Source organism: Schistocerca americana, chromosome 2, assembly GCF_021461395.2.
Source record: "Schistocerca americana isolate TAMUIC-IGC-003095 chromosome 2, iqSchAmer2.1, whole genome shotgun sequence".
In the NCBI taxonomy this organism is placed as follows: Eukaryota; Metazoa; Arthropoda; class Insecta; order Orthoptera; family Acrididae; genus Schistocerca; species Schistocerca americana.
This window is the reverse complement of record NC_060120.1, coordinates 450,394,605-450,416,404: the sequence shown is the minus strand read 5'-3', so window position 1 is coordinate 450,416,404 and position 21,800 is coordinate 450,394,605. Positions and strand designations below refer to the sequence as shown.

The window sequence follows — 21,800 nt, the reverse complement described above, 5'->3', positions numbered from 1 at the left end:
TTGTATTGATTTTGAGAACACAAACTTCTTGTGCCTATCCAGCAGATGATGGCAGCACATCATATATCGATAGGAATAAGGACTCGTGAAAAATTGGTCAACAGCATGAGAGCTTATTTGATGTTGAAACTCACAGAATGGTTAAAGGAAACACATCAGTGGATGGCATGCAGGGTAGATCATGAACATGTGTACTAGGAATCAAGTGGCACATTCATTTCCACTCCCACCAGCACTTCAACTGAGAGGGCATCTGCAGTGTCTTAACACTTGCCAGGAGGTGATGGATATAACACTTGTCAAAACATCACTTCGTTCGGCACTACCATCCTGCTAAAAGTTAAAGTGTTTCCATTGTATTTTGCAGTAACATAAATTGTGTCACAACTTGTTGTGCAAATTGGTGACGCATTCCAGTCCAGAGGAGTGATGTAAGTCCATATGTTTTCTTACTAAAAGGTACAATTATTTTATTTTTATTTTATTTTACTTCATTTTATTTATTTATTTATTTTTTTTTTTTTTTGGGGGGGGGGGGGGGGGGTGTACTTTTATTTTGCTTGTGGTGAGCTATACGAAGAGACGGTGATTGCAGTGACTTTGGGAGAGTACATATGTGCTCTGATGCCTAACAAGTATTCCTTTGATTGCCAGCCCACTCTAGGAATGCACATGCCTTCAAAGCATTGTTATATTACCAATGAACATCTGTTGTCAGAAAAATTAACTTTTGACCGTTGTTACTGTTCTTCTGTGTATGAAATGTTCAAGGTGATTGTGTAATGTAGTTCATGTGCATAGCAATGAAAAGGATACATGGATTGTTAACTCAACAATAGTATTGCATGTTAGTCCTTAATATGTGGTGTAGCAGCTCTGGATTCTAAAACAATTAGAACAAAGTCCAAGATAAACTCCAAGAGAAGTTTAAGAGAATAGTAGTAAAACAAAGTGAAAACAAGTAACATCACATTAGAAGAAATAATTTCACTGAATTTGTGACCTCCCAGTGCAGTATGTCTGGAAAGTGCAGATCATATTTAAGATATTAGTTGAGAAGAGAGAAGACAGTTGATTAAATTGATTTAATATACCTTTCCCGTTTTACTGTGTATTGCTTTCACATTTTTCATTTACGTGTTAGCAACATTACAGTGATGTAGGCTGCAGAGGGGCTGAGCAGACACACCTCTGGATGAAATCAGGATAGCAGTTTGGTACCCGTGAAGCATCTCCGATACTAGTAAAACATTGTCATAGTTCAATTATTTATTAACCATATTTACAGTCATCTTGTTCCACACTGGCCTTGTAGCTGATTCCTCGTTTGGCTGCATGCTGGATTCCTGCTGACAGCTGCTGAGTCAGCTCTTCGTCTGCAGGCCCAGGTGAAGAGTGAATGATCTCCTGCGGTAGTGCGCTACCAGCACTGCTATTGTCCAGCACGAATGGACTCGTACTAGATGCTGGAGTGTGCTCGATTCCACTCCGAGTTCTATGTTGATCCTTGATCACCCATCCCTGATGTGTTGTTAGAAGTTGTGTGGTTGGTTACTTTCCTTCCTACTGGCCAGGTAGGTTTCAGCCCCTGGTGGCACCTATGTGTTGAACAGGAATGTCAACCCCATGAGGCTCTGCTGCTGGTTTCCATGCTGAAGTTAGGTGCTGTCAGCAGTCCATGATGTCGTGGTGTTGGAAGGCAGTCAGCTTCTCCATCAGTAATGGTAGGTGACAGACAGTACAAAGTTCATCAGGTGAGGACCTTCATCTGAAGTACATCTAAGGCTGGTTTGTAGGCTATTCTGGAGTATCTGGGACATGGATTCGTGACAGTATCATAATCATGGAATCGAATGCTATTACTGTGAACACCATTGATGCCGGTGATCAACTCCTTGAGAGCTGGAGAGCTCGAGTCTGTAAAGGGAGCTAATGTGAGGCTGTGATGTGATGCTCAGTTCGTAATGACTTCATGTGTGTGTCTTTTTCTGCTATATTTGCTTAACAGGATCTTAATTGCTTTGTAGGTTCTCTGGTACTGGCTTTTGTGAAATAGGTTCAGTTTCATTAGATATCTGTTATGAGCTAACGAATATATGCGTCATGTTCCCATTGGTTTTCTGTCATGTGCTGTTTTCTGCTGTGCTCAGCTTCTCTCTCTCGGTGTGGTGTTGTAACTTGTCGAGGCCTGACCAACTTGTGACATACCGTTTATTTCCTGGTTCTGTCTCTGTCTTGGCATGACCGCACTTTGCTTGTAGCAAGGTGAATGATTTTTTAAAAAGTTTCTAATTTTCAACCCCTTACTACGCTGTGCCATAACAAGGCAGAAATGGCCAATAAAATGACATTTGTAATGTCCTAACATGACTACTTAAATAATGTTTGACATGTTAAAAGTGATATAACTTGCATCACAATGAAGTGATAACATGACAATATTCTCTAGCTGCAATGGCATGTGAATAAGTCAGAAAGGAAAGAAACAAAAGGTGCATACTTAGAGGACTAAAATAAGATAAAAACACATAACCAGCTGAGTTTTGCAAGATAGGAGCAACAATGGCTCAAAAGTAAGGATGGTTAGGAAAAGGAAATGTTGGTTATAAACAGGATGGTGTACTCAAACACTTATAGTATGGCATGAGAAAAGGTAGGTGTACCTAGAAATGAGGACCTACACTTGTTTTAACAGATTGGGAGACAGATCTGATGATTTTGTATGTAAGCACACCGCCTGTAAAGAGATAACAGGTGAAACTGATTTGAAAGGAGAAAGGCTGTGCCTGAGGAATGAAGTGAAAGTAGTATAATGCATTTTCGGTAGTATCAAACTACTTAATTTCTGAGACTCACTCCAATGTTGTGCAGAATAAAACTAGCCTGACTTGTAAAAGATTGCAGACATTAAGTAAATAGAAAATGTTGTTGTTGTGGTTGTGGTCTTCAGTCCAAAGACTGGTTTGATGCAGCTCTCCATCTATCCTGTGCAAACCTCTTCATCTCCGGGTAACTACTGCAACCAACATCCCTCTGAATCTGCTTACTGCATTCAACTCCTGGTCTCCCTCTACAATTTTTACCCCTCACACTTCCCTCCGGTACCAAATTGGTGATCCCTTGATGCCTCAGAATGTATCCTACCAACCGATACCTTCTCTTAGATTGTACCGCAAATTTCTCTTCTCCCCGTTTCTAATCAGTACCTCCTCATTAGTTATGTGATCTACCATCTAATCTTCAGCATTCTTCCATAGCACCACATTTCAGAAGTTTTTATTCTCTTCTTGTCTAAACTGTTTAGTGTCCATGTTTCAGTTCCACACACAGCTACAAACCATACAAATACTTTCAAAAAGGGCTTCCTGACACTTAAATCTATACTCGATGTTAACAAATTTCTCTTTTTCAGAAAAGCTATTCTTGTCATTGCCAGCCTACATTTTATATACTCCCTACTTTTATAATCATCAGTTACTTTGCTTAGAAAATGTTAAAGATATGAAATATGTCTAAAATTATGTGACTGACGTAATATACAGCAAACTAATAAAGGAATGTAGATTCTATTTGAAAGTTTAAGATTTATATGCTCTCAAAATGTAATTTGACCAAAAATTAGCATTAAGGCCAAATAAAACCTATTATGAAATGGAAAGGCGGCCAGAGTTTGTTACTTTACCAATGCGAGGTCAGTGTTTCAAAGATTATTTCTTGTAGCCACGGCATGGAAGCACAATCATTTTTGTTTGCTGAAGTTTGTATTAACAGTCAGAGCTCTATAAAATACATTAAATTTTCTACATATCCTAGCCTTGCATTTTGGCAGACAAAAGTAAACATTATAAGAAATATGCAATCTGAGGCTTTTCTGGCATATGTACTAATGCTTCTGTGGTTCTCAGGTTTATGCCCACATCCACTCATTGAAAGTCCATGATATTTCATTCCATCAGCACCACCTGATGATGGCGGAATGGTTGTCTGCTGAAATATTAGAGATGTTAGACAATTGGATCTGGCAGTTCACCTGAGAACTGCGGAAACATTATTAGAAATGTCTGTCATTGTAAAGCAATGCTGTGTCCACAAGTAATGCACATTACTCTCACAGTAATATATTTCCCATAAATTTTCTGATGTAGAGTATTTTTTTCTCTGCTAAAAGTGTAAAGAAATAAGGTAGTTGTTACCAAAATATATTAGGATATTGTTTATATTAAGGGTGAATATATGTGTCAAATAAGATTATTAGTTACAAAGACTTTTAAATGGTGCAAACATTCCACATTATATATAGCATGGACAGATATTTATGGAGAGATGATCAAAGTGCAGGAATATTTGGTGATATGTACTACTCCAGAAGATTGATGCATATCCCTATGGCTTCTGACTGACTAATGATATTTGCAGCTAAAAGTCATAAATTAACATGCGGTAGAGATATTGTGCAGGGCTTTATTTTTACTTTGCATGTGGTGAGTTATATTGAGGAACAAAGCATGTCTTCAGCATAGAACCGTGATCACAATGACTTTGAGAAAGGAAATACACTCTTAGCTACACAGATAAGTATTCATTGGATTGCAGGCCTGCCCTATAGATGCACAGACTTCAAAACTATGGTAATATTAACAATAAAAGCATGTTGTCAATTATGGAAATGAACTATTGACAGATTAATATTGTTCTGTACATGGAATATTGAAAGTAGTCATGTAATATATGTCATGTATGTGGAAATGAAAAGGATGTTCAGAGTGTTAACTCAGTACTGGTGCTGCAAGTTATGCAAAGAAATTTTGGGTAAGAATTTTGAAGTTTAAAGCAATTAGAACAAAGTTGGGGAAGAAGTCCAAGGTAACAACGATCATGCAAAGATAAACCAAATAATACTAGATTGGGAGAAATAATTACACTGCAATACTCCGTTCATTCAAAAACATTAACTGGAATTTGGTGCCATCATTAAATTCTTTGTTTTGAATCTCATCCCATAAAACTAAAACAAAAGGTGAAACGATTGAGAAAATGCACAGTATGATATTGGAAGTAAAGTGTCTGAATTAACTGGTGTCACAGGTATATAATAAGAAAAAGTGCTATTAATGTTACATGAAGAAGGAACTGTAAGAAAACATTATGGAATATCTGTGCTTACTCACTGAATACTGATGTAAAACATGCACAGGAAAGAACTACTTGGCAATGTTTAGATCGAAACTTCCTGGCAGATTAAAACTGTGTGCCCGACCGAGACTCGAACTCGGGACCTTTGCCTTTTGCGGGCAAGTTCTCTACCATCTGAGCTACCGAAGCACGACTCACGCCTGGTACTCACAGCTTTACTTCTGCCAGTATCTAGGTAGGAGACGAGATACTGGCAGAAGTAAAGCTGTGAGTACCGGGCGTGAGTCGTGCTTCGGTAGCTCAGATGGTAGAGCACTTGCCCGCGAAAGGCAAAGGTCCTGAGTTCGAGTCTCGGTTGGGCACACAGTTTTAATCTGCCAGGAAGTTTCATATCAGCGGACACTCCGCTGCAGAGTGAAAATCTCATTCTGGAATGTTTAGATCATTTTGAAACAATTCATACTGATTTTTTGTGCTGATACGTTAAACTAGATGACAGTTGTTACCAACACTTCACACCCAATATGAAACTGTAGTCAGACTTACGGGAGGAAACCAGCAGTCATGCACCTACAAGGGTTGAAGTAGCTTTCATCTGGTGTGAAGGTTTATGGCCGACATCTTCTGGCACACAGAGGTATTATGTTTGATTACCTTGCAGAGGACAAAACAAATAACAATATGGATTAAGTACAAGTCTACTGGGACAACTGTCCGCCCCGGTAGCTGAGTGGTGAGCGTGACAGACTGTCAATCCTAAGGGCCCGGGTTCGATTCCCGGTTGGGTCGGAAATTTTCTCCGCTCAGGGACTGGGTGTTGTGTTGTTCTAATCATCATCATTTCATCCCCATCGACACGCAGGTCGCCGAAGTGGCGTCAAATCGAAAGACCTGCACCAGGCGAACGGTCTACCCGACGGGAGGCCCTAGCCACACGACATTTCCATTTATTACTGGGACAACTGGATGAAAATAATACAGGACAAAATGTTTAGATAGCAAATGAGAAAAAGGGAAGGTATGTTTCATCAGTAAAGTGCACCTGACAACAGATGTGATTTGACAGTGGGGTAACTGAGGTATTTGAATTTTGAATTGGTGGAACATTCACCGTGTGCAACAGATTCAGTACTTTTTGACTTCCACCTTTTCTCACTTCTAAAGAAATGTGAGTCTGGAAATTAGTGATGTTAACCAAGAATAAATATATTTTGCAGACCTTGTGAAATTATACATCAGTCTTTTGTTTGTTGTTGTGGTCTTCAGTCCTGAGACTGGTTTGATGCAGCTCTCCATGCTACTCTATCCTGTGCAAGCTCCTTCATCCCCCAGTACCTACTGCAGCCTACATCCTTCTGAATCTGCTTAGTTTATTCATCTCTTGGTCTTCCTCTATGATTTTTACCCTCCACACTACCCTCCAATGCTAAATTTGTGATCCCTTGATGCCTCAGAACATGTCCTACCAACCGATCCCTTCTTCTTGTCATGTTGTGCCACAAACTTCTCTTCTCCCCAATCCTATTCAATACCTCCTCATTAGTTACGTGATCTACCCACCTAATCTTCAACATTCTTCTGTAGCACCACATTTCGAAAGCTTCTATTCTCTTCTTGTCCAAACTATTTATCGTCCATGTTTCCCTTCCATACATGGCTACACTCCGTACAAATATTTTCAGAAATGACTTCCTGTCACGTAAACCTATATTCGATGTTAACAAATTTCTCTTCTTCAGAAACGCTTTCCTTGCCATTGCCAGCCTACATTTTATATCCTCTCTATTTCGACCATCAACAGTTATTTTGCTCCCAAAATAGGAAAACTCCTTTACTACTTAAAGTGTCTCATTTCCTAATCTAATTCCCTCAGCATCACCCGACTTAATTCGACTACATTCCATTATCCTCATTTTGCTTTTGTTGATATTCATCTTATATCCTCCTTTCAAGACACTGTCCATTCCGTTCAACTGCTCTTCCAAGTCCTTTGCCGTCTGACAGAATTACAATGTCATCGGCGAACCTCAGTTTTTATTTCTTCTCCCTGGATTTTAATACCTACTCCAAATTTTTCTTTTGTTTCCGTTACTGCTTGCTCAATATACAGATTGAATAACATTGGGGAGAGGCTACAACACTGTCTCACTCCATTCCCAACCACTGCTTCCCTTTCATGTCCCTCGACTCTTGTAACTGCCATCTGGTTTCTGTACAAATTGTAAATAGCCTTTCGCTCCCTGTATTTTACCCCTGCCACCTTTAAAATTTGAGAGAGAGTATTCCAGTCAACATTGTCAAAAGCTTTCTCTAAGTCTACAAATACTAGAAATGTAGGTTTGCCTTTCCTTAATCTTTCTTCTAAGATAAGTCGTAGGGTCGGTATTGCCTCACATGTTCCATCAGTCTTTATCTGTACTAATTTTTGGGCAAATTGTATGAGCTTCATTGAATTAAAAAAAAAAAAAAAATACAATTTTTTGTTGCCAAGCCAAAACATTTCCATATTGTCTAAATTTTTGGATGAAGCAAGAACAATTGCTGATGATGAGTGATTATGAAATGAATAAAACTGCACACTGTCTTAATCACGGTGCAGTGCAGTAGATCGGAATGATTTACAGAAAGGGATGGAAGGTTTCCATTAGTCACTGTAGTTAGGTAGACTTATGATGAACAGAATCAGGTGGTAGAATATTTTGCTAACATTAATGCCATTACCATCTAGTACCCTCCAAGTAATCACTGAAGTAAGTATGTAGCACTCAGAATTCATTGACAATGAAATGTGCAACTATCCCTTCTCTACCTTTGTTGTATATTCTATGATGTATGATATTCTTGATATGGCACCTAATCTAATACAGCGTGTTTCATCTATTTTAAACGAAATAGCAGAAGTCTCCCAAATGTTTTTAGGTGGGTGAGAGGGCAAAAAATTGCTTTGACCATCTGTCTGAAATTTGAAGAGGACGATATTTATTGAAGTTATTTGTAAAATGTTGGACTTGTTAGACCCTGAGTAATTCATGCTTCTTAGTTACCTTTGTTTGTAATGACAGAACACACAGATCTTTTCCTTGTGGGAGTAATCTATACAGTATGCTCCTATAAAAGCATCATTAATTGGAGTTGGTTTAAAATTCAAGAAGCCCTGTGATATTCTTTAGGAGTATAATATTATCAAAAATATGGATTTTTATCACCAATTGATGTTTTAAAGTCTGTCTTACCACTGTATTACTGACTGTATTGAGAAGATAGTGTATAGTAATTGATGATGATCTCTCTCTATTCATTTATCTTCGCTTACACATTTTAAAAAAAAATTATTTTCTTTCTCTTTCAGTTTTGCAATTTACAATAATACACCTTCTGCCAGATTCAAAAATTTTGTTACAATATATTAAGTTTTCCATTAGAGAACTACACATTGACATTTATACTATAATGGAGACAGAACTGGTGATGTTTAAGCAGTGAAAATATTACAGAGGTTAAACAGTAGCTGATCATCAGTAATTTCCTTTTTCTGTTTGCACTGCCAGTGCACAAATTAGAAAAATTGGTATATAATTTACATGCTGATTTTCAGTTTCCAGTAGATCTCTACTGTATGCAGATTTTTTCAAATGAGCTGAATATCAGTGTTATGTTCGACACTAACTATTCTTTTTGGTGTATGCAGGCAGTTATTTGATTAGTCTCTTCTATGTATTATGTATTGATAGTCTTGTTTTTATTCCAGAAAATGATAGAAAGCCCAAGAAACTGCCAAGTTTCATCTTCTTGTGAATCTGATTCAGATGCCTCTGGGTACAGTAAATTGTGTTTACGAGTGTCGGAGGACTCAATGGAAGATGACACAGACCATTCAACTGGAAAAGATGTGAGTAGGAACCACATTGTTTTTACTATAATGTGTGTTCTGTAAGCCATTTTGTGCAAATGTAATTACCTGAATAGTTAGCAATTGTCATTGTTCTTGAATTTTTCATATGAGTGTTAGTGAGTCGGGAGCACTTAATAGCTTATTGCACTTTAAAACTGATGTGCAAGTTGTATGCCTTTTTAACTGCACTTGACAGATCTGTCTGCGGTTAAGTAAGAGGCATTGTCATTCATGATTCCTTGGGGGGGGGGGGGGGGGGGGAGGAGAGGGAGAGGGAGAGGGAGAGAGAGAGAGAGAGAGATTGATGCAGAAGATGACACAGTGTCATAACCTAAATAACAGCTGTTTACCTTATATCATTTCAGTGATTGAAAGTACAGGGTCTACCTCATCTTTAAGACAAATTACTTAATGCTAAATGGGTAGGTAAAGGTAATCTGTTTGTTCATATCTCAGAATTTTTGCATATTTAATTTTGGGGAAAGAAATTCTCTCTCTCTCTCTCTCTCTCTCTCTCTCTCTCTCTCTCTCTCCCCCCTTGCATGGTAGAGTAACTGGCATGAATGGAGGCTAGAACTGAGGGGAGAGAGATAGCAGAGTGGTTGCTCTTAGATGTAAATGAAAAGCAGGAGTAGCTCCTCCCACTGAAAAACAGCAGGCAAGAAAGTGGCCACTAAAATCCATTGAATTAGGATGAAGTGGGGCCAAATAACTAAAAATGAAATAATAAATATAACTTACTTGCGAGAACAGAAATACTGAGGATGATATGAAGCCAGTTAGAGAAAGTAATGAAATAAAAAGGAAAAGGATTGGTGATCATGGCCTGGAGAATTAAAAGGGACCAGAGGCAGAGGTGGTCAGGGATTAGCAGGTTTAGGCCAGGACAGTTGTGCAACTGTAGAAATATGTTGGAGGGACAGTACCCACTTTTGTAACTAAGAAAAACTGGTAAGGGGAGACACAGGTATCATGGATTTGTATAATATGAATTACAAAGTGAACGTTAAAAACATCTGAGTTACATTGAGTAGTATACTCTTTAACTAGATAATTGGTTCATACACAGAATGCCTGATGGAGGCAGCAAAATTTGTATCACATTCTACCTTCAGTGTCATTTCTTTAAATTTACCCAATAGGATAAACTGAGGACAAAGTTTCCATTCTCCATAGATTCCCACTTAAAATGCTGAACATCTTTTTTACATTTTCACAGGGCTGAACTGGCCTGTTTCAATTCAAATCTTATATTTCATTCAGTGTCTGGTGTCATCACTATTTGGTGGAAATTGCTAACACTGGAGCAGAATTGTAGGTTTTATTGCCATAGTATTTTTTGTGGTTTCCTTAATAGAGATACCACATTTTCCCAGAATCCTTCCTAGAAATCTATGTCTTCCATTACCCTGTTACCAATTTTGCATCATCATCCAAGTACCCATTCACAAGCCCCAGTAATCATGAGCTAAGAAAGAGGATAATGCCACATTTTATACATTGTGAAACTTAATAGGATTTCATTATAATAGAGGGAAACATTCCACGTAGGAAATATATATCTAAAAACAAAGATGATGTGACTTACCAAATGAAAGTGCTGGCAGGTCAACAGACACACAAACAAACACAAACATACACACAAAATTCAAGCTTTCGCAACAAACTGTTGCCTCATCAGGAAAGAGGGAAGGAGAGGGAAAGACGAAAGGATGTGGGTTTTAAGGGAGAGGGTAAGGAGTCATTCCAATCCCGGGAGCGGAAAGACTTACATTAGGGGGAAAAAAGGACGGGTATACACTCGCACGCACACGCACATATCCATCCACACATATACAGACACAAGCAGACATATTTTCATTCTCCCCCCTCTCCCCCCCTCTCCCCCCTCTCCACCCTCTCCCCCCCTCTCCCCCCTCCCCACCCTCTCCCACCCTCCCCCCTCTCCTCCCCCCCTCTCCTTCCCCCCTCTCCTCCCCCCTCTCCTCCCCCCTCTCCTCCCCCCTCTCCTCCCCCCTCTCCTCCCCCCTCTCCTCCCCCTCTCCCTCCTCCCCCCTCTCCCTCCTCCCCCCTATCCCTCCTCCCCCTCTCCCTCCTCCCCCCTCTCCCTCCTCCCCCCTCTCCCTCCTCCCCCCTCTCCCTCCTCCCCCCTCTCCCTCCTCCCCCTCTCCCTCCTCCCCCTCTCCCTCCTCCCCCCTCTCTCTCCTCCCCCCCCTCTCTCCTCCACCCTCTCTCCTCCACCCCTCTCTCCTCCCCCCCTCTCTCCTCCCCCCCTCTCTCCTCCCCCCCTCTCTCCTCCCCCCTCTCTCACCCCCCCTCTCTCCACCCCCCCTCTCTCCACCCCCCCTCTCTCCACCCCCCTCTCTCCACCCCCCCCTCTCTCCACCCCCCCTCTCTCCACCCCCCCTCTCTCCACCCCCCCCTCTCTCCGCCCCCCTCTCTCCACCCCCCTCTCTCCACCCCCCTCTCTCCACCCCCCTCTCTCCACCCCCCCCCTCTCTCCACCCCCCCCTCTCTCCACCCCCCCTCTCTCCACCCCCCCTCTCTCCACCCCCCCTCTCTCCACCCCCCCTCTCTCCACCCCCCCTCTCTCCACCCCCCTCTCTCCACCCCCCTCTCTCCACCCCCACTCTCTCCACCCCCCCTCTCTCCACCCCCCCTCTCTCCACCCCCCCTCTCTCCACCCCCCCTCTCTCCCTCCACCCCCCCTCTCCCTCCACCCCCCTCTCTCCCTCCACCCCCCTCTCTCCCTCCACCCCCCTCTCTCTCTCCACCCCCCTCTCTCTCTCCACCCCCCTCTCTCTCTCCACCCCCCTCTCTCTCTCCACCCCCCCTCTCTCTCCACCCCCCTCTCTCTCTCCACCCCCCCTCTCTCTCTCCACCCCCCCTCTCTCTCTCCACCCCCAATCATAGTTTAAAAGAGAGTGTTTCATGTGTCAGTTTGGTTGATTGTCTATGTATTGCCCATTGACATTCACAGTATGTCTAAAAGTGCTGTAGAACTGTTATGTTATTTTGAACTGAGGAACTTATTTTCTCACTGACGCAATGAGCAAGAAGACTAAATCTTCAGGATTATGAGTAACTTCTGATTATCAGCTGCATGTCCCAGAATGAGTTATTACAAAAATTTGCTGTGAAAACCTTCATATTTTTCATATTTTAATGGTACTCATACCATTTATGAAACATTGCAGATGATTTTGATGTCAAGACGAATCTCTTTTGTCTTATTTTGACTGCCTTATACATCCTGAAAAGGAAGCAATCCATGTCACAATTGTAGACCATCCCTTTACTGTAAATGATAAAGAAATGCGTTATATATATAAATGAAGTTATTAGTAATGTATGAAATTGTCATCAAATTGTACATGGGATATGACAGGGAAATTTTGTGTGTTGACAGATGAATGAATTATTTACTTATAATTATTGATCTATAACCTCCTTACATCAGACTGTTATTTTTAAATTTATTTTTCTGTGTCGTAAAGTAATGCAGTACTGTTTCCTTTATCCGACATTCTTCCACACAAGAAACCATTTGTGTGTAATGTGCATGTGTATTTAGTATTAGTGAGTGGTTTGACTTCTGTAGTTGCTTTCAGTTAGCATTGCCTGTATTAGTTACTGCCTTACCCCCACTCCTCTTTCCTTTGCACTGACATACAATCTGTGTTGCTTAATGTTATTGCTTATTTGTTAGTATTGTGCCAGGCTGGGACTCGAACCCGGATCTCCCTCTTAATGTGAGCAATTGACTTAACTGTTGCAGCCATCTGAGCACACTTCCCATCTGAGCCGAATTCCCAGCCTGTTACATACTGTTAGCATAGCATCTCGTACCCATTTTGGATTCCAAAAAGAGACTGGACTCTATGTGCATCAGCAGTGAAAGAGTAAATCTGTGGTCCTGACTGCTTGTATTTTAACAACTATCGTACACATTATTGTATGGATTGTTATGAACTTAAGTATAAAAATGCTTAAGTTCATCCTGTTCTTGAGGAAATATAAATTGTATCAAACATGTAGGGTTTCCAGAGTATAGCACTACACGTAATTCACATAAAAAAACAAAACTGTATTGTGTGCCGTGATTGATATAATACACTCCTGGAAATTGAAATAAGAACACCGTGAATTCATTGTCCCAGGAAGGGGAAACTTTATTGACACATTCCTGGGGTCAGATACATCACATGATCACACTTACAGAACCACAAGCACATAGACACAGGCAACAGAGCATGCACAATGTCGGCACTAGTACAGTGTATATCCACCTTTCGCAGCAATGCAGGCTGCTATTCTCCCATGGAGACGATCGTAGAGATGCTGGATGTAGTCCTGTGGAACGGCTTGCCATGCCATTTCCACCTGGCGCCTCAGTTGGACCAGCGTTCGTGCTGGACGTGCAGACCGCGTGAGACGACGCTTCATCCAGTCCCAAACATGCTCAATGGGGGACAGATCCGGAAATCTTGCTGGCCAGGGTAGTTGACTGACGCCTTCTAGAGCACGTTGGGTGGCACAGGATACATGCGGACGTGCATTGTCCTGTTGGAACAGCAAGTTCCCTTGCCGGTCTAGGAATGGTAGAACGATGGGTTCGATGACGGTTTGGATGTACCGTGCACTATTCAGTGTCCCCTCGACGATCACCAGTGGTGTACGGCCAGTGTAGGAGATCGCTCCCCACACCATGATGCCGGGTGTTGGCCCTGTGTGCCTCGGTCGTATGCAGTCCTGATTGTGGCGCTCACCTGCACGGCGCCAAACACGCATACGACCATCATTGGCACCAAGGCAGAAGCGACTCTCATCGCTGAAGACGACACGTCTCCATTCGTCCCTCCATTCACGCCTGTCGCGACACCACTGGAGGCGGGCTGCACGATGTTGGGGCGTGAGCGGAAGACGGCCTAACGGTGTGCGGGACCGTAGCCCAGCTTCATGGAGACGGTTGCGAATGGTCCTCGCCGATACCCCAGGAGCAACAGTGTCCCTAATTTGCTGGGAAGTGGCGGTGCGGACCCCTACGGCACTGCGTAGGATCCTACGGTCTTGGCGTGCATCCGTGCATCGCTGCGGTCTGGTCCCAGGTCGACGGGCACGTGCACCTTCCGCCGACCACTGGCGACAACATCGATGTACTGTGGAGACCTCACGCCCCACGTGTTGAGCAATTCGGCGGTACGTCCACCCGGCCTCCCGCATGCCCACTATACACCCTCGCTCAAAGTCCATCAACTGCACATACGGTTCACGTCCACGCTGTCGCGGCATGCTACCAGGGTTAAAGACTGCGATGGAGCTCCGTATGCCACGGCAAACTGGCTGACACTGACGGCGGCGGTGCACAAATGCTGTGCAGCTAGCGCCATTCGACGGCCAACACCGCGGTTCCTGGTGTGTCCGCTGTGTCGTGCGTGTGATCATTGCTTGTACAGCCCTCTCGCAGTGTCCGGAGCAAGTATGGTGGGTCTGACACACCGGTGTCAATGTGTTCTTTTTTCCATTTCCAGGAGTGTATATTAAAATAAGGGAAAGGCAACCACTCACCTATAAGAAGTCGATGTATGGAGCACAGTAACATATAACAGAAAACAGCATTCACACTAGCTTTTAAACAGTAACTCCTCTTCCAGCATGAGTACACACACACACACACACACACACACACACACACACACACACACACACACAGTGGCCATGGCAGGACTACTTATTGATACTCATTTAGTGAAAGCATTTGCCTGAGCTGATGGAGGTGAGAAGGATGTGCAGAAGGGGGTAACGAGAAAGAGGCAGATCTTTGGACAGATAAAAGCACAGAGGGTACAGCAAGAGATGTGATAAGAGGAAGAGGAGAGGAACTGAAAGAGAAAAAAGAGAGAAGGAAAGAAGAGAGAGGTAAAGATGTAAAGGGAAAGGGGTTGAAAAGGGGAGAGATACAGGGGGAATGCCCATATGGGGAGAGGGAGGGGGTGGAGGAGAAGAGTGATGGGAGAAGGCAGTGCATGATCTGGATGGAGGAGGAGTGGTATGGACAGAACAGTGAAAGGAAAGGCAAGGTTTGTGTTGTCGGTCGCAGCATATTTGGCAGGTTGATGGTCGAGCTTGTAGTTTGCCACAGTTTTGCAATTGCGGCTCATGTGATAGACAGTTGGTTACTTGTCATGCCCACATAGAACACGTCCAGAAAATGCAGCATAGCTGATGTACAGTGTAACTTCTCTCACACGTGGCCCTGCCTTTTATAGGGTAGAAAATGCCTGTGACTGGACTGTGGTAGGAGGTGGTAGATGGATGTATGGGATAGGTCTTGCACCTGGGCTGACAACAAGGGAACGACTTATATGTTGCAGAATTGGGGTAGGGATGGACAAGGATATTCTGTAGGTTGGGTGGACAGCAGAACCCTACTTTACGGAATGTGAAAAGGATTTTGAGTAGGATATCCCTCATCTTAGGACACCATGTGAGATATTGGAAGCCCTGGTGCAGGATGTGGTTGAACTTCTCAAGGCCATAGGTGATCAGAGGGGTGGTGTTAAGTGGCTGGTTAACAGGTTTACTAATGTGAGGGGACGACATAGTATGGGAGACTTGTTTGTAGATGAACTGTATAGGATACCATCTGTCAGTAAAGGCTCTGGTAATGTTATTAGAATATTTCAGAAATTCCAGTTTTGAACTGCAGACGCAACGTCCACAGAAGGTGAGGCTGTAAGGAAGAGACTTCTTGTCGTGGAATGGGTGACACCTGTTAAAGTGGAGGTACTCTCTGTGGTTGGTGCATTTGATATGGACATACTTATTTTATTTATGGAGCAATCTGAGACATGGAGATCAATATCTAAGAAGGTGGCTCAGTTGGTTGAGAAGGACCAGGTGAAGTGGATTTGGGAATAGATGTTGAGGGTATGGAGGAAAGAGCAAAAGTTGTCCTTGCAATGAGTCCAGAATGTCATCAGTGAATCCAAACCATAAAAGACATTTTAAGTGTGGACTGGATACGAAGGATTCCTCCAGATGGTCCATAAATAAGTTGTCATAGGATGGTTCTATGCAAGTATCCATTGCAGTACCAAATATTTGTTTGTAGATTTGGTCTTTGCAAGTGAAATAATCCCATCTGATCCAAAAGTCCAGCATAACCTCAGGAAGCCTCTCAAGCACTTAGATCCGAACCAAAACTTGACATTTGAAACCATCTCACTCCACAAACCCAACACTAAAGATCTCCCTACTGGTTGTCCCATTGTGGCTGGGAGCAATGTTCCCATAGAACAGACCTCTACCATTGTTGACCAACACCTCTAAACTGTTGTCTGTAATGTCCTGTTCTACATGCACCAATATCCACCTTGAACTTGGTCCTACAGCCATGGAACTCTATCTTTCCCAGCATCATCCTGATACCAAACCCACCACCTCTTTCCTAATTATCCCAATGGTCCACATCTTGACACACAATTATTTCACTTTTGAAGGACAAACCTATAAATAATCTGTTGTACTGCTATGAGTACTCGCATGGCTCAATCCTATGCCAACTTATTTATGGGCCATCTGGAAGAATCCTTTGTATCCAGTCAGCACTTTAAAGCCTCTCACCTGATTTTGATTCATTGATGATGTTGTTATAATCTGAACTCATAGAAAGGATAACCTTTGCTCTTTCCTCCATAACCTCAATATCTATTCCAAGTCCACTTCACCTGGTTCTTCTCAACACATTGAGCCACCTACCTAGATTTTGATCTCCACGTCTCAGGTGGCTCCAAAAATACATCTGTCCATACCAAATGCACCAGCCATGAACAGCACATCCGCTTTGACACCTGTCACCCATTCCATGTCAAAGAGTCTCTTCTTTGCAGGCATGTCATCTGTGGACACCACATCTGCAGTTAAAGTGGGAATAGTTGAAATGTGCCAGTAATTGTACCAGAGCATTTATTGAGAGACAATATCCCATCCAGCTCATCCATAAAAAAGTCTTCTGTGCCGTCTGCTCCTTTGACACCAGTAAACCTCTTAACCAGCTACCAAACACCACGCCTCTGATCACCCCGTTTCACGCTGGCCTTGAAAAGCTCAACAACGCCTTCCATCAGGGCTTCAATTAACCCCCCCCCCCCCTCTGCCATGCCCTGAGACAAGGGATATCATACCTAAAACCCTAATCACATCACCCAAAGTAGTGTTCCGCCACCTACCCTACTTGCAGAATATCCTTGTCCATTCTTACTCCTACCTTACTCCCAATTCTGCACTCCATGGGTTGTTGCATTGTGGACAGCCCAGGTGCAAGACCTATCCCCTTCACCCACCCACCACCTCATGTCACAGTCCTGTCACAGTTGTTTCCTGCTCCAATAAAAGGTAGGACCATATATGAAAGTAGCCGTGGTATATAACAGCTATGCTGTAATTTCTGTGCAGCACTTTCTGTGAACATGACAAGTAACCAACTGCCTATTTGCATGAATGACCACCTCGGAATTGTGTAAACCACAGACTTGACCATCCAATTGCCAAGCATGCTGCACACCACAACACAAATGACTTGAACATTGCTTCACTGTGTAGGCCATTTGGATACTCCCTTCCAGCATAACCGTCTCTGGACCACGCAGATGGAATTGTCTCTCCAACACATCCTGTGCTCTCACAATGCCCTGTCCTAAATCTCCGCTAATCTGTTACCACTGGCTCACCTTGCCTTTCCCCTCTCTCTTCTGTCCATACCACTCCTCCTCCATCCAGATCATGCACCCCTTTCTCCCACCACTCTTCCTCCCCCCCTCCACTCCATCCAGGCATTCCCCCCCCCCCCTCTCCTCCCTCCCCTCTCCTTCTTTCAACAATCTACGTTCTCTTTCCCCTCCCTCTCCTGCTCTCCATCTTCATCTTTCTTTCCTTTTTCCTCCTCAGTTCCTCCTCCTCCATCTTCCTACATCTGTTGTTGTAACCTCTGTTCTTTTTTTGGGGGAGAAAAAAGAAAAAAAGACATTTACATTCCAAACGGTGACACAGGACCAAAGTTTCGAGTGAGTCCATGGACTGCACCACTGTCATAATTAAATCACTGTTAACAAAAAGTTCTTGTGCTTGCGGATGAAAACCAAATCATTTATCATGAATGTGACTGGACAATCTCTTATCGAACAAATAATAAAGAAAATGAAATAAGCACAGTTTATTTTAATGGTGATAAGTTCTTCCAGTCACATTGACTTCAATCTGGTTCCTTCACTGGTTAGGTTTTACATGTTTGAGAAAGGTATTGTGGTGAGAGTGTTGGAGTTCATGAGCTTTGGTGTTGCAAGTGCTTAGCATTGCTGTTACCCATGGTTTCTTCGCAGCTACCTTCTTTGTACCTATGTTTTCCTTCCCAACTTCTGTGATGGCCCTTTTTAGAGATGTCCATTCCTCTTCAACCGTACTGCCTACTGCGCTATTCCTTATTGCTGTATCTATAGCGTTAGAGAACTTCAAACGTATCTCATCATTTCTTAGTACTTCCGTATCCCACTTCTTTGCGTATTGATTCTTCCTGACTAATGTCTTGAACTTCAGCCTACTCTTTATCACTATTATATTGTGGTCTGAGTCTATATCTGCTCCTGGGTACCCCTTAAAATCCAGTATCTGATTTCGGAATCTCTGTCCGACCATGATGTAATCTATTTGAAATCTTCCCGTATCTCCCGGCCTTTTCCAAGTATGTCTCCTCCTCTTGTGATTCTTGAACAGGGTATTCGCTATTACTAGCTGAAACTTGTTACATAACTCAATTAGTCTTTCTCCTCTTTCATTCCTTGTCCCAAGCCCATATTCTCCTGTAACCTTTTCTTCTACTCCTTCCCCTACAACTGCATTCCAGTCACCCATGTTTGTGTATGCAGGTTTAAAATCGGTCACAGGAGGAAAGTAGATGCAGCAGTCAGACGGCACCGACAAGTACCTGTTTGGTAATCCATAGAGGTTTTAGTGTGCGTGTAAGGAAGAATCCTGGAGTTTTTATGCTGCTCTGTGCTTATTGTGTCATTAACTATTGTTATGTGAAACAAGAATAGTTGAAAAAGTACTCTTGTAGACTTTTGACTCAGCCTTGGTAGAGGCAAGACGTATTTTTAGACTCTTTTTCTGAAAGTCGTGGTGTCTAAGCAGACTTTCTTTCGAATGAAAATTAATTTGTTTCTAATGTACAACGGTGCAAGGTACGTACAGAAAGTTACATAATATGTTGAAAGTGTGAATTATATAGTGCATGAAAGTCAAATACATTGTTAACTGACAAAAAGGAAAGTTTGTATGTCTACTCAATTCATAAGTGGAAAGAGGCTTAAAAGTTCCTGTACCTAGCACTATTTGACAGAGAAGAAGCCAAGAGATTTTCCAGCTGCCAGCTATCCCGTAAAGAAGAGGGGCTGCAAAATTCCAAATAAGTCACCTCTTAAAGGAGTGGAATGTGTTCAGGGGAATAAATCAGTATAACCCACACTACTTTCACCCTTTAAATCATTACAAAACGATAGACCACCCTGAAGTTTCACTGAAAAACAAATGTCTTTCAGTCCTAGTTGTTATGACGTTTTACTGTGGAAAGTGTTCCAAATCTGGGCATCAACAACTCACTGTGGCCTTCATCAGTGATACCTGATAGAAAACACACAATAAAGTATCTGGAAGCAATGAGTCTCCACTTAAGTCTGATTAAACTGATTAATACACTCCCTTATCTAATATCTTTTCATTTTCCACCTCCAACACACCAACGAATCATATTAATATCCAAATACTAAATAATTATGCAATTAATAAAGACCACCTTCAATAAAGTAGGACAAAGATTTGCATTACTCTCTTGCATTCTTTTGCCTCCCTCTTTTTGAAGATGGAGATGACTCCAGAGAATTAGTTCTAGTTCATCATTGGAAGCCATGAGGCTCCTTGTTCACCCACTTGCCATAATCAGATATTCACCATTTCAAGAAGGTGTACAAAATGCTGTTTGTTTAATATAACAAAAAAAGAAGTGTATTTAAATGCAAGTGGATGATCACAATAATTATTTGAACAAACAAAAATAAAAATACTAAGCTAATTTGAGAAGCTGCTCTGACTTCTCTGTGTGTTATTAATCCAAAAGAATTTTGTGTTCCCATAGCCATATTCACAGGCTGCAAATTAACCAAGTTTTGCTATGGTATTCTGAGTCCCAAGTCATAGGCAACATAGATATAACTACGTAATTTAAATGATATAAATAAAATAAAAATATATTACAGTCAGTTCATTTGAAAGGTAGAAAATTACATATAGTAGAACGAGAAAATTAAGGAATACAATACTTTCTGTAATGAAATGTAATATGTTTCTTGCTCGCATCGTTTAGAATATTAGTACTACTAGCTTTTGTTTACAAAAATCTACTATTCAGTGCAATACTCGGTAACCTGTAGGGCGGACTTAACATCCATTAATTAGTCTCATATTTGTTCTGTCTATTCAATTTGTAATCGATGTTCTGTTTAGCACAGTCCATTGTTGACATTACATGTATACCTTCATTTGTTGTTGTTGTGGTCTTCAGTCCAGAGACTAGTTTGATGCAGCTCTCCATGCTACTCTATCCTGTGCAAGCTTCTTCACCTCCCAGTACCTACTGCAATCTACATCCTTCTGAGTCTGTTTAGTGTATTCATCTCTTGGTCTCCCTCTACAATTTTTACCCTCCACACTACCCTCCAATACTAAATTGGTGATCCCTTGATGCCTCAGAACATGTCCTACTATCCGATCCCTTCTTCTAGTCAAGTTGTGCCACAAAGTTCTCTACTCTCCAATTCTATTCAATACCTCCTCATTAATTATGTGATCTACCTATCTAACCTTCAGCATTCTTCTGTAGCACCACATTTCGAATGCTTCTATTCTCTTTTTGTCTAAACTATTTATTGTCCACATTTCACTTCCATACATGGATACGCTCCATACAAATACTTTCAGAAACGACTTCATGACACTTAAATCTATACTCGATGTTAACAAATTTCTCTTCTATAGGAACGCTTTCCTTGCCACTGCCAGTCTACATTTTATATCCTCTCTACTTTGACCATCATCAGTTATTTTGCTCCCCAAATAGCAAAACTCCTTCACTACTTTAAGTGTCTCATTTCCTAATCTAATTCCCTCTGCATCACCCGACTTAATTCGACTACATTCCAGTATCCTCATTTTGCTTTTGTTGATGTTCATCTTATATCCTCCTTTCAACACACTGTCCATTCCGTTCAGCTGCTCTTCCAGGTCCTTTGCAGTCTCTGACAGCATTACAATGTCATTGGCAAACCTCAAAGTTTTTATTACTTCTCCATGGATTTTAATACCTACTCCGAACTTTTCTTTTGTTTCCTTTACTGCTTGCTCAATATACAGATTGAATAACATTGGGGATAGGCTACAACCATATCTCACTTCCTTCCCAAACACTGCTTCCCTTTCATGTCCCTCGACTCTTATAACTGCGATCTGGTTTCTGTACAAATTGAAAATAGCCTTTTGCTCCCTGTATTTTTACCCCTGCCACCTTCAGAATTTGAAAGAGAGTATTCCAGTCAACATTGTCAAAAGCTTTCTCTAAGCCTACAAATGCTAGAAATGTAGGTTTGCCTTTCCTGAATCTATTTTCTACGATAAGTGTTAGGGTCAATATTGCCTCACGTGTTCCAGTGTTTCTACGGAATCCAAT

General features: G+C 42.0%; 1 protein-coding gene across 6 annotated transcripts in view; it reads left to right on the top strand.

Moving 5' to 3' along the window:
• LOC124595634 overlaps positions 1-21,800 on the top strand; it is a 316,080-nt gene that overhangs the window by 193,114 nt on the left and 101,166 nt on the right. For all 6 annotated transcript variants that reach the window (XR_006978228.1, XM_047134463.1, XM_047134461.1 and 3 more), the window contains one exon: positions 8,882-9,022. Coding sequence is in view for 5 of the 6 variants with exons in the window: in XM_047134463.1 (XP_046990419.1) it covers positions 8,882-9,022 (141 nt within the window). In the remaining variant the exon portion in view is untranslated. The remainder of the gene's footprint in view (positions 1-8,881; positions 9,023-21,800) is intronic.